At 35.5% G+C, this 14,471-nt stretch overlaps 2 protein-coding genes across 4 annotated transcripts in view; one reads left to right on the top strand and one right to left on the bottom strand.

Moving 5' to 3' along the window:
• LOC115455686 (golgin subfamily A member 6-like protein 22) overlaps nt 1-6,896 on the bottom strand; it is a 35,208-nt gene extending 28,312 nt beyond the window's left edge. The window contains exon 1 of one of the 2 annotated variants that reach the window (XM_030184350.2): nt 6,822-6,896. In XM_030184350.2, coding sequence (XP_030040210.1) covers nt 6,822-6,861 — 40 coding nt within the window. In that variant the 5' untranslated portion in view covers nt 6,862-6,896. Of the gene's footprint in view, nt 1-6,587; nt 6,658-6,821 lie in introns of those variants that run through there. The other variant, XM_030184349.2, reaches the window with a different exon arrangement.
• Nucleotides 1-14,471, top strand: part of LOC115455683 — a 138,362-nt gene that overhangs the window by 23,237 nt on the left and 100,654 nt on the right. The gene's annotated exons all lie outside the window — the stretch shown is intronic.

The following is a 14,471-nucleotide window of genomic DNA, read 5'->3' as shown; positions in this document are numbered from 1 at the left end:
TGCATCTCCTGAGACATTCAGATGACATGGCCATTCTAAGAAGTAGGAACCCATATTATTTTCTAAACCTAACCAGCACAATCAAAGGTTAATATGGCGCCAGATTGTTTCTAGTTATTGCCTGTCTATTATATTTCGACGGTCCCCAAGAACAAAAGCTCATCTGCAAAATAACTAGTTACAGTAAGAAGGTTTTAAGTTTAGCGAAAAAATTATAAATTAATTAATTTATGAAATCAATTACCCACCTTAAAATATAAATTAAATTATTTATTGAATAGTTTTGAAATTAGTAACTTATATTTATACTTTCACTTAACTTAAAACCTGCATACTGCAACTAGACATTTTGCAGATGAGCTTTTGTTCTTGGGAACTGTCGATTTACCTACGAATAATGTAGTTGTTATACTCTGCTGACTATAACCCAACCAGGATTCCGCACGAATACTTTTTAACTTAATCTTTCCACTTTTTGATTTTGTATTTAAAACATTCAAAATTCGAAAACATTGTTCGTAAGTACACCGACCCGAGCATCGAACTTGCCACTGCGCGATAGTTATCAAGATCGACATTCACAATCAGTGCAGTTTTTGTGAGAATTTGTCGAGATTTTTTTTTGTTAGGAACGGCGGCGGTTTCCGAACTTTGAAAAACGATGTAAACTTAATAATTAATTCGTTGGAAATTCTATTACAGAAGATTTTATTTTATCTTACTTACACTGCTTATTCAATATACTTTTTTCTTAATATTATAAATGAGAATGTTTCTGAAAATGTTTGGATGTTCGTTCAGCAATCGCTGAACGCATTTGGATGAAATTTGGCACACGGATAGACCATGTCTTGGATTAACCAATATGCTACTTAATGTTGTTGTGGAACGGACTGCCGAGACGAATGTCCGCAGGTTCAAATCCCAAGGGCACACACCTCTGACTTTTCTAAAAAAATATGTATGTATACTTTGTGAATTATCACTTGCTTTAACGGTGAAGGAAAACATCGTGAGGGAACCTGCATACCTAAGAAATTCTCTATAGGAATTTTCGACGGTGTGTGAAGTCTACCAAACCGCACTAGGCCAGCGTGGTGGACTAAGGCCTAATTCCTCTTAGCAGTAGTGGAGGCCCATGGCCAACAGTGGGACGGTATATAATACAGGGCTGATATTACATTACTTAATGTCCCATTGATTTGCTCCTGTAGGAAATATCTAAATTAAAAAAATATTCTTTAAATAGATGGCGCCGGTGTCGTAAAAATGACACTATGGATTGCAACAGTGGTTTAGGAATTTTTCTATTCCGAAAGGAGTTTTATGTGAGGGAAGCCGCGAGCAAAATCGGTTTTAGGTAATTTCGAAAAAAAATGGGTAAATTGCGAATGAATTCTAAACCGCCTTAAACGTCGAAAATTCGTCTTAATTGCTTTAACCTAATGTGGAGTGTCTGATCTGTAGGTGTTGGCCGTGTCACCGAATTTACCGTTCTTGAAGCTTATCTACTATCTATGGATTAAAATTGTGACCACAATTAAAGCAATGACTCAGTCCACTGCGTTATCATCGATAAGATATTAATAAAATAATGTGTGTGACGCTACCATTATCAAGATATCAAGTTTTATACTTGGATTCTTGAACCAAATTATGCTAATATTTGCGGTAAGTTTTCCTTCAGCGTTACAGCAAGCGGTAATCCACAATGAATACACACATAATTTTTAAATAAGTCAGAGGTGTGTGCCCTTGGGATTGGAACCTGCGGACATTCGTCTCGGCAGTCCATTCCACAACCAACTAGACTATTGAAGCATGCTAGGCTATCGCCGCATGCTATATTTTGTGTTTGCTAATGAATTATAACACTTTAGGGGTTGATCAATTATAATTACCGGTTGGTCTGTGATTCGTAAATCATCATTGTCATCTTTAGCGTTTGGAAGTCCACTGCTGAACATAGGCTACCCTAAAGATTAGCCGACCAACTTATCAGAAGCCGCCTGGGTCCAGAGTTCCTGCGACCTCTGTCAGGTGGCAACCATCTTCAGAAACTCAAATGTGAATACGATTCTGCACACAAATATTAGGTTCACGCACCTTTTAAGGTCGAAAGTAGTTGGAAGAAGAAAACCATTACAGTTCGATCACTAATTTAAACAAAGGGTAGACTGAATTAATTAATAAATTATAAATAATAATAAATGATTTTATTATGCACCAACAAAATATAACAAGTAGTAACACATATACTTAATTAAATTATTATTAGTATGTAATGTTAGTGCTTATAAATAATTTAAAACAAAACATCAATTGACAGGGGCCCCCAAACTAGGCAATGCCTGTATCTTGGGGAAATTAATAAAATACTAAACAATCCCACTCGTTCACAAACGAAAACAATCACACACCGAACTCGGAAAGAGACCAGTAAAAACTAGAATTTACGACACCAACAGAACAAAGCTAGATTATAAAAAACCTAGCCATTTATTGTGCAGTTACATTACCTAGTTGGGTCGTGAAGTGTTACGGCCGGTGCTGGGTGACAACGTAACACTTAAGAAAATGCAACTTAAAGTATTATGAACCATATTTTATTGTTATTAGATTTGTGTTTGATATAGCGATGGCCTGATTTTGCTGGTGGTAGGATATTTTTTACCGATTTCTAAGGAGGAGGTTCTCAATTAGACTGTTTTCTTTGTTTTTGATTACTCCGCCAATTGTGGACCGATTTTCAAAATTCTTTTTTTGTTTGTAAGCGGATACTTCTGAAGTGGTCCCATAGGCACCAAGTCAGGATCTAATAATTGGATCCTGGAGAAATCGAGGGCAACCCTAAAATTTTATAGGCTCACACATCATTTTTCGCGAATTTTATATATCCGCCCGGATAAAGACCACCGTGCCCCTTTGCGTTCGGTGGTAAAAAGTAGAAAGGTGACAATTATGATGATTAATTACCAGCGATCAATTAAATTAGACCTATCGTTTTTATGTTATGTGTGTATACCATGTACAATTCAATTTAATATAGGAAACATTGTATACGAAAAGATTTTATGCAATATCTCTTATCTTAGACTTTTTAAACCATCAAAATATTTCTTAAATCAACTTATTCTCAATACAGTCATTACGGAAACTAGTTTTATAAGTAACATTTAGAAACATCTAACCCATTGACATTTAAATTATACGTTCATAGCTAATGCATTCTATAATGATTATATAAAAAATGGCGCCAAAATATTCAGACTTTCGGGTCACCTCAACATTAAATGACATTTGAATTTAAAAAGACATGTATGTATGTTTTTTTAATCGATTTCTATAGTTGCACAATTCTAATCCGTGGATAATTATACTTAGTAAGAATATTTATTTTGTTTAATAAAATATTTGTTCCGAATTTAAGTGTATGAGTTTTTTATTCTGAAGTCAGTATAGAGTGTTTATTTATTTATAATGATTTTGAAATAGATTTTTTTCAACTTCCTTTGACCAGAGTTGCACATCATGGCTTTATCCCCGAAGGGACAAGCAGAGGTGCATCCAGGCACCCAGTTTTCTCCTGTGTGTTTCGTCCCATGATGCGATAAGGGGCGAGCCTAACGCCATATCGGGCACTATTTTCAGTATCCAGACTACAATAGAGCAAAGAAACCCAATATCACTTTACCCGACCTGGAATTCAAACCCAGGATCTCAGAGCTCCGCACACCATCCAACTACGCTGAGACAGTCAACCAGAGTAACCCGTTTTTAAATTTCTTGAAAAATCAAAAATAATTTCTTCTACAATTACTAACAATCTATTGAAAAATACAATTAGGCCACTTTCGCCTTAACCGTTCCCACAGTAACAAACACCATCAAAATATCCGAGTTATTAAAATACATAGTTGAGTTCACAAGGTTCGTGACGCAAAGGCATTGTGGCCGGGTTTTACGTAACCGAGGAAATGGATGATCGGAGACGCGAGAGACGAAACATCTGAAGTATCGCGAATACGCGCGGATGCAACCGTTACAAAGATTTGCCACGTAACTATGGATTATATAATATCTTGCCTTGTGTACTTCTTTTTTTATACTCAAATTGACCCCTCTGCACCTGATGGTAAGTGGAGTCCAAAATGCCGACTGACGAGAGATAATTATCCCTCGTCAGTCGACATAACTATGGTCAGAAATTTCTTTAGAAGTAGTAGTATTTATATGTATAAACGATTGAAGATGGAACAAATATACTCGTTTAATGATAAACGCCGTTGTTAATAAATAATTTCACTAACAGCAGAGCTAAGACATTATATGGGAGCTTTGTAACACTTTTTTTAAGTAAATTTTGACACAATTTGGGTTAGATGTTGATGTCTAACTGCACAGTTTAGAGGACTGAAATAGCTTATAGGTCTGGTAGGCCGTTGCCACAGCCAAACCGTTGTTTGGCTGTGTTTCTAGATTTTGCTGCCTAACTGCAGAGTTTAGGGGACTCAAATAGCTTATGAGTCCGGTAGGCAACGGCTTGACTGTGCCTCTGGCATTTTAAAGTCCTTGAGTGGCGGATGATGCTTACAATCAGGCCGACCGCTTACTCGTTTGCCTAGTTAGGCAAAAAACATCTCGGTACTTACAGAAACATATAATATTACCGACCAAGGAATCGAACTCTGGTCACCCTTATTGGAAGCCCACGCAGCCACTAGATTAAAGTCGATGGGTTTATTTCAGCCATAAAAATTTTATATTTAAACTCGCTCAACTAAATTTGCACTATCGTGCATACATCAATTGCAATGACGTCAATAGACTGCCACGTGCCGAATTACATACTTATAGAAATATAAAACAGAAATATACCAAAGAAAATACGCACTAGCAAAGAAAATGATGACAAAAATACACATTCATTTTCACTAGTTAAAAAGTATGTACTCAAAATTGATTGTTTTGTATCAAAAAAAAAAGGTATATTTAACTAAATAAGCGAAGATAAGTCCTTGTTAAATATGACTAAAATTTAATTAAATATCGTTTCATGACGTCACAATATCACTGAATATGAAAATAACGAGCTAACCGCATTGTATATTGATAAAAACAATAAACATTAACATTAGATACAATATTCACAGCTAAACCACATAAGTATGTAACTTAAATACCATTATTGTTTAGTAATACTAGTCTTATAATAGACAATCTTATAAATACTGGCCCACTGTTGGACACTAGGCCCATTTACCACTAATTTCATTATTTATATATGTACGAGTATGTAGGTAATATATTATATTATTGTAAGTATATGGTCTGTAAATACTGTGCTATATTCTTTATATATATTTGTAATATTAGCTAACATGTACGCCATAGACTACCCTTTTCATCATTCTCTTTTATTCCATCCAATAATTGTCTGTAAGAGATTACCTCGAGTGATAAGACCGCCAATTGCACCTCATTTCAGGCTTCATTGTTTTAATATTAAGCACACTGTTTTGTAAGTATATGGTGTACAATAGAGCTATGAAATAAATTAAATAAAATAAATAAAGAATTTCCTTCGTGGGCTTACATGTTTATGCAATATATGGTCTACCAGCGTCCTAAATTTCATTTAAATCCGTCCAGCGGTTTCTGCTATTATTTCTAACAAAGATCATCATAGACTACGACATTTATAGTATTGATAGAAGAAATAAAGTGTAAATAAAATATGAGGTAATCTACATACCTGTGAGTTCACTCCGAGAATTTTCAACAGTTTAAGCTGTATCAAAATCAGTTAAAAAAACTAAAGACATCATCAATGGCATTTTATACATCAGCAGATTATGGATGCACGATATTGAAGATTCGATTTTTAAAATGCGAATCAAAGATCAAAGCCAATTTTGTTTTTATTTTTATAATACTTTTTAGAAGCTCTGCAGTTACACGTTTGGGTGTTTGACCTTTAATCCAGTTTGGTGTTAAAAAGCGGTTTACCTTGCTGCACTACTGCGGCTTAGTTTGCAAGTTCAAGATTTCTAATTATTTTAACACATGAATATTTATGTAATAAGTTTGATGTAGTAGCATGAAAACTATAAAGTCCTAACGAAGTACGATGCAAATACGATGTTGTTTTGTAACGTATGTGTTATTACGAGACTCGGTCTCATACTGAGACCCGAAGCAAATTTTTGCGGACCTACAAAAATAAATATCAGTGCCATTGCAAGAATCGAATGAGTGGTTTTTGCTTCGCATCCAATGAACTGCCGTGCCACAGAGGCTGTGGATTCTGACCAATATTGAAATTACAAGTTAGATGATGAAGTAATAATGTAATTAATCACTATGTAGTGATTCTATATTTGTAATCCAATTATTGAATTTAAATTTAGAATTAATAACAATTCAGTCTCTTTAAGGTATATTTTGACTGAAATATTCAACTAGGTGACGCATTTGTTATTAATTTAATAATTTTATTGTGTTTACGTTATTTCATAATGTGTGCATTGTATTTATAAATCTAAACATGCATTGAAAAACATCTGTAATCCAAAATTAAAACATACTTTCGACGTTAATTTGTGTCCGTCGCGGCGCAGAGAGCTCGCGCATTTCAGTTCTGTGCAGACCATGGCGTTGAGCGCACGCCCGTTTTTGCCGTGACGTCGCGACAAATTGTTTACGTGAAACATTTCCTTTTCATTGTTGCCAAACCATTGTGTCTGTGACGGTAAATGATAGTGATTGTGTTGTGAAAAATGGCGAATCTAACGCTAGGTTACTTGGATGAGTTATCTTACGTTTTGAATAGGAGGCATCTCGCGAACCAAGCGAGAGCATCTTCTGTCGGAGACCTTCTTAGCGCCGAAGAGGAGAGATACCCGCCGGTAGGTACATTCACATAATTTAATCGCCAAATTGAACTTTACAATTTACATTTTGAAACCCGGTTTACACTTTATGTCAGTTGAAGTGAAGTTTTTTTATTAGTTTTTAAAAGCATAGACAAGCGTGAAAGGAAACGAAAACCAGAAATAAGTATTGAGGTCGGTTTAGCATTCGACCTTTTACAGTTTTATTGTGGAGGCTTCATTCATTTTTGTTAACGCTTTGCTGGGTTTTGACGATGGAACACAGGTACTTGCTGAACGCTGAGTATAATTACTGGCCGAGAGAAAGAGACACCTATTTGTTTTGTTTGTTAACTGTTTTTGCTCGTGAAATGAGAACGATAGTTTTTATTCGCGCTTTTCCTAGATAGTTTGCTTTGTCTCTAATAATAAAAATAATATTAGCACTGTATTATATACTGTCCCACTGCTGGGCACGGGCCTCCTATTGAGAGTGATTAGATTTTAGTCCACCACGCTGGCCTGTATACTGTTTTACTGCCGGGCACGGGCCTTCTCTACTACTGAGACGGGTTAGACTTTAGTCCACCATGCTGGCCTAGTACGGATTGGTAGACTTCACTAATGTAGACAGAAATTAATTAAAGATGGCTTTACGGATGCAGTAATAAGGTTAGTAAGTTATAAAACAGAGGTATATTACTAAGGTCCTTCGAGATGCCTCTGCTAATTTGTATGTATGACAGAAGAAGTTAAAAGGATTATAGATATCGTGTTGATATAGTCCAGCAAAGCTTATACGAGGCCTATAAGTTGCTGATTGGATATATTTTGGGACATAACACAATAGATATCTACAAGTAGAGAGGAGTCCAAATAACTCAATTCCTGCTGGCCTCCCTGTACTGGCTTCTAAGTAAATCATCGTATCTAAAAAAATGTGATTTTCACATTTTAACTTTTGGTTATCTACGTACTATCTATAACTAAACCCATTAAAAATCTTCATTTATTAACTTATTTTAGTGGGTTTGGAGCTGAGTAAATAGAGAAAGCTAAAAAGGTGCATATTACAATACATAGATAACGAAACGCTAAAGAGTAAATCGCAATTTTTTCAGATACTAAAGTTTATTTAGCAGCCATTGTTATGTAGAATCTAATTATTAGAAGGATTTATAGATCGCATTCATGCATGTCAGTACCTATAAGTTGTGTCGGGTTTCCTTTCGAAAATATTCACCTTTCGCCACTGATACCTTCCTGTAATTTCCTGTGATATATGTTATATCAATGACATTTGGGTACACAATGAACCATCAAGAGTTAACACTTATACTCAATGTCGAGTTCTCATTTTCATTCTGTCAAAACCTAATGCATATTCAAATAAATGTAACATCTGATGAATAATTGTCGATTCGCTCGAAACAATTTGGAAATTCAACATTTGACTATTAAAATTCAACTAAGTATTTAGAAACTCGACATTACTAACTTGAACGGTTACTAAATTAATAGTCTTTTACAATGTAACATGAAAAGGCATGTCTTCATCAAGCCTTTTTTTATTGCTTTGCATGACGAGACGAGTTTGCCGTTCGCCTAATGATAAGCGATACGACCGCATATAAACAGTAGAAACACCATCCAACACCTTGAATTACAAAGTATTGTTTGGTATGCCTCTACGCTCGCCATCCTGATTCCTGATATATGCGATGTTAAATTTTATTATGTCCTGTAGTTACATCGCTATAATGTTCTTCAAACCGGAACACAACAGTGACTATACACTACTACTTGGCGGTAGAAATAGACATTGCAATGATACAGTACTCAGGCGGACTCTCACATATGAGAGACCTACTATTCTCATTAAGATGCAATTTGTCATGATCGTCTTAGTTCCAAGCTTCAGTCTACAGTCTACAGCTCTAATCTAATGCAACATTACGCAATATGAATTAGATTGCTTCTAAATCCAACGTCATTGACTTCAGCTTCCTATTCAAAGCTGATGGAGTGGACTCTGTCTAAAAATTTAAGACATTGTTGTTGTCATGAGTTAGCACATGATTATTATGTCTTAAGTTGATAATGATTATAGAGGTTAGGTTTGAAGAAATATTGCGTTTAATATCGGTACCGCCCGCAGTAGACTTTTCTCGATTAAAAGTACAATATGTACTTTGCTGGGATAAATAGTAGGCTCTATATTGATGGTCGACGGCACCACATCGTCTATCTGTGTGTTCAATTTCTTCTAAATACATTTAGTGGTTTCTGCGTTTACTTCTCACTTGATCCAAGCATGTTGACAATATTTTGTATTTATGCTAGTAAAATTTGCCAAAGAGATATTAATTGTAGACTCCAGTGCAGAAATACTGTTTGGAATAAATGCTTCTCCAATTTCTCACAAAGTATGTAACATGTTTAGGACTTATTTCACAATGTTCATGTAAATATTATCTGCTAGTTAGAGGGACGTGAATAGCACTAATTTGATTATCATTTATGTGTGATCGTAGTTGACAGCGTAACTTTTGTAGTGACATATTTGACATAAAATCAGTGACGAAGGTAAAATTTTCCGAATGGGAGCCTGAAGCATATGTGTGAATAAATGCTGCAAATCGTTCTAATGATAAATAGATTCTACATAAAGAGAAGCCGGTAAGAATCAGGTTATAATGGCCCTTTGCCACTGCATAAAATGTCATACCTAATGGAATTTGTCAAATTATAGCGACAAGTCGTAGATACATCTACATCATACTTACGCTCCGTTTCATTTATTGCTAATTTTTTTAATCTTTAGTAAAACTTATCCATGAAATAAATAATAACCTCACGGCATATTAAAAACTGAGACAATTAAACAAATTTACATTTTATTTTTAATATTTTATACAACGAATAACATTTATTTAGGAGCCTTAGTGCGATAATTTGACAATTGTATTAGTGTTGCCCAAGCATGACTAAATATGTTTTTCAGCAAATTGAATAACGTAGAGTCTAGCGCCGCATTTTTGCGTTAAGTCATTTATTTTTCCCCGAATCAATAATTATACATAAACTCCTGTATAAAACTTATTCAATACAAAAATATATTTCTCAGAAGCAAACCGTGAGATGACTGTTCGATACTATAGGTGTTATTTTTAAAACAGTTTGCTCTATGCAAATATTGTACGAAGAAAGGAAAGCACTTTCATTTCGTTTTGTGATGTCGTTTTGTATTGTAACAATGGCGTGTTGTTCTTTGTACGTAGGGTCATTTACTTAGTGATTTGCGACTGCTGCTTTCTTAGACAATAGAATCAGATTCAAATTTGTTTGTGTATTTCAATACTTAACACAATTTTGTATACTTTGCAAATATTGGTGAAAAATAAATAATAAGTAATCTATGACGTACAATTGACAGACTTATCGGTCCAAGCGATGGCTTCTAGGTAAATCTTTAATGCAAAATGAATTTACTGTCGTTTATTTACCACCGAAATTGTAAACGATCTTAATCCATATCCTCGGATTAATCGCAGAATTGGAACAATCAAATTAGAGTTCTATCGCTACCGCCTTGGATTACCTATATTTTCACTGTAGATGTAACACCTAAATGTGTTTAACTGGTTTATTTTAAGATCGATCTGTAGATATCCATCAAGATAGTTTATGAATTTAATATATTTTTTTTAATTAGACTACGTTTGTTAGTCTGTCAAGGGGCTTATAAATACATCGGACTTCTGGGTGAGCGCTTTGGGCGCTCGCAACACTTGAAGATTAAGCGACCTGAGGGGAACTAACGGGTTACGAACCTCGGCTCAAAACGGTCATAGGGGGAGGATAAGATATCAACGATAATGGAATAATATTCTATAACGTAACAATAGCAGCGATAGTCTAGTTGGTTGTGGAACGGACTGCCGAGGCGAATGTCCGCAGGTTCAAATCCAAAAGGCACACACCTCTGACTTTTCTAAAAAATGATGTGTGTATTCTTTGTGAATTATCGCTTGCTTTAACGGTGAAGGAAAACATTGTGAGGAAACCTGCATACCCGAGAAGTTCTCTATAGGAATTTCGAGGATGTGTGAAGTCTACCAATCCGCACTAGGCCAGCGTGGTGGACTAAGGCCTAATCCCTCTCAGTAGAAGAGGAGGCCCGAGCCCAGCAGTGGGCAAGTATATAATACAGGACTGATATTATTATTATTTTATTATAACGTAACATTAGGACATTTAGAATTCATAATACCCCAAGTAATGGTGTTTACACCACAAATAAGCTAAATTTTAATTAAACAATATAATAAACAGCACTCAATATATCCATTTAAGTAATTCAACAGTAACGTCACAAAATAATATAATTAAAATACACTGTAGTATTAGATACACTTATTTTACCTAATATATCAAGGAAAAACCATGTTTGAAGTAAGTTCATCATTGTATTTGACGTAAAATAGAGATAATTTTTTAAAACAAGTTCCTTCATTGAGGTATTTTACGTTTTGTTGCGTCCTTTGAAAGTTTTAGAAGAAATGTAAGAGCTTCCGTCCGATAACTTCGGAAGTGGTACCGCAATTTAATGAATAAACCGGCTTGCGATATACTCACTTAAAACAGCAAGGAATATCTTTTTAACCTTGACAGCCAAACCCATGACAGTCTATGATTAGAATATTTTCTTTCTAGAATATCCCTCGCACATCTGTAATCTAGACGGAAAGAAACAGTTTCACGATAGAAAAAACCATAACGTTTCGTTTTTTTTTTGAACCATTCAATCGAAACGTGGGGATGCAAAAACCGCCTCTCAGTAACACAATATGTTGCATGTAAATAAAAACCGGCGCTGATACGGCCACCGGTTCTCCGGTCCATTGATGGGAATCGATTGTTGAGCGTTAACGTGGCCACGCTTTGTATATTGTTGAATGACTGATTAATTTTAGAGGACGATTTAGAAGTAAAATGAGGGTATACAATAGTTATTAACCTAAGTAGCTGAAGGAGGATACAAAAAACGAAAATATTACAATAAGAAGCTAGCGGCGATCGAAGGTTGATTAAAATGTGAAATGTCGGCGGTCATGCAGACTGGAACGAGTAGTTCATGAAGTAGATGCGTGTTTCGATATCTGCTGATATAATAATATGCACGAATATTAATAATTAATAATATCAGTCCTATATTATATGCTGTCCGACTGCTCGGCACGGGCCTTCTCTACTACTGAGAGGGATTAGGCCTTAGTCGACCACGCTGGCCTAGTGCGGATTGGTAGTTTTCATACACCCTCAAAATTCCTATAGAGAATTTTTCAAGTATGCAGGTTTCCTCACAATGTTTTCTTTCACCGATAAAGCAAGCGGTATTTCACAAAGAATACACACATAATTTTAAAAATGTCAAAGGGGTGTGGCCTTGGGTTTTGAACTTGCGAACATTCGTCCCGGCAGTCCGTTCTTCAACCAACTATTTAGGCTATCGCCGCTGCACAATTAATATTGATATTTATTTAAGAAAAATGAAAATTTACGGAACGCGAGCATTACTCTGTGTATGAGACGGTGTTGTAGACATTGTACGTCAGTCCGATACTGATGACGTCACAAAATGGCGGCGTTCGAAATGTAAAATATGGCGGTGACGTGGCATGACGTTGTCAGAAATCGTTTTAGCCAAATAGGAGTATATTTATAAGGGGATTATTGTGGCTGGACGTCCGAAGGCTTTTAATCTAAAAATAGACTGCATTGTAGTGTTTTAGTGTGGTTAGTGAGTATTTTAGCTTTACGAGTTCAATGACATGTCATAACAACTGTTTTTTTACGTAGAGACTTAGGTAAGTGAAGTGCGGCATCTGATTTTACCAGATATTTGTCGTTTGGGCTTTTAGTAATACAGAGCAGGCCAACACATTGTTGATTGCAATTAAGCTACCAAAATATTTTTTTCCACCACAGTGACGTATTATGGGTGTTAATGACGTTTGATGCACATTTTTTAATGTGGAGCCATTTTTAATTTCATCAAACAGTGACACGAAATAAATCACAGATCAATCTAAATAATTAACAGCTTTGCCAATAATCCAGTCTAATCTTGGATCCAAACGTGAGAATAAACCAAACAATATAAGTTATTTGTTAACATGTCAAAAACATTTGTCCTGATTGGTGCATTTTATCGATGGATTGGAGAAGCGATTGGGTCATGGAAAATGGCGGTAACAAGCCAGATATTACCCCGTGAGTTTGAATAAATAATGTCAGCTCTGTATTGTATACTGTCCCACTTCTGCGCATGGCCTTCCTCTATTGCTGATTATGCCTTATTCTAACATGCTAATCTAGTGCGGATTGGTAGACTTCACACACCTTCAAAATACCTATAGAGAATTTCTCAGGTATGCAGGTTTCCTCACCATGATTTCCTTCACCGTTAAAGCAAGCGATAATTTACAACGAATACACACATTATTTACAAAAGTCAGAGCTTTATGCCCCTAGTTTTGAACCTGCGGACACTCGTCTCGGCAGTCCGTTTCACACCCAACTAGCTTGTCCCCGCTTAAATATAGATTAAAATGATTTGCCCTTATTAATGTTTTATAAATGTTGCATGAAATAAAAGTACTTCTAATAAGCACGTTGCCAGTCGACTGTCCCATTATGGAACAATGAATTGATGATTTACATTATTTCCACAGCGGTCGTTAACGATTTCTCGAAGCCATTCGTATTGCAGTTATTGTTGTTTTATTTTCAATGGAGGCTGTGGTTTTGTTGGTAGCGAAGGTTTTGATAAAATAGTATTTCGTTTTCGTTTATAAGTGTGATAAACAATTAGAGAAAGTATTTAAGACGTACTGAATGTTTTGAGTTTTTTGTCCGTTCTAATTTCAATGTGCGGTCGCAATATACTATTTTCGAGTTTCAAAAATGATAGTTTTGCAACGTCTTCTCCACGTCAACTACTATGAGAGTGTTCAGTCTTGGACCTGTTAAAAAAATCCATATAAAGAGCTAAGAAATTAATCTATGATTGCTCAGACCATAACTATTATATGCTACCATAAAACAGGTTTAAAAAATGGAAGACTATTTACGTGTTTCCCTACAAATACACAATGATAAGAGCGTATGCAGCCAAATATCCACTAAAACGTTTTAAATAAAATGTATTCGAAAATACATGAGCATTGGCAAATCATTTGTTAGTTATAAAAACGGCTGTGGATAAATCAAATCAGTAATAACCATCGGCCTTGGCTGTGGTTACTCGATGACGCAAGTGCGCTGAAACGCGCTGTCTATCTGGGATTAGTCGGTTATCTCCCGTTGCACTAGACTGGTTCGACTTCCTTTGCCAAATAATAAAAAAAATAATAATATGGGGTTATTAGCGCAAAATCGAACTAAGGAAAAAAAATACAATGCAAACTTTTTTTAGGCATAATGCAATGTTGCCCCGTTACGGTTTGATCGTGAAAATAATCGGATAATCCATAATAATTATATAATCTTTTACGACTTAGAATTTTAATACACTAACTCGTAGCTTCGCCCACG

The sequence above is a fragment of the Manduca sexta genome, chromosome 9 (genome assembly GCF_014839805.1).
Source record: "Manduca sexta isolate Smith_Timp_Sample1 chromosome 9, JHU_Msex_v1.0, whole genome shotgun sequence".
Classification (NCBI taxonomy): Eukaryota; Metazoa; Arthropoda; class Insecta; order Lepidoptera; family Sphingidae; genus Manduca; species Manduca sexta.
The sequence above is the reverse complement of the archived record's forward strand: the minus strand, read 5'-3'. Positions and strand labels throughout refer to the sequence as shown.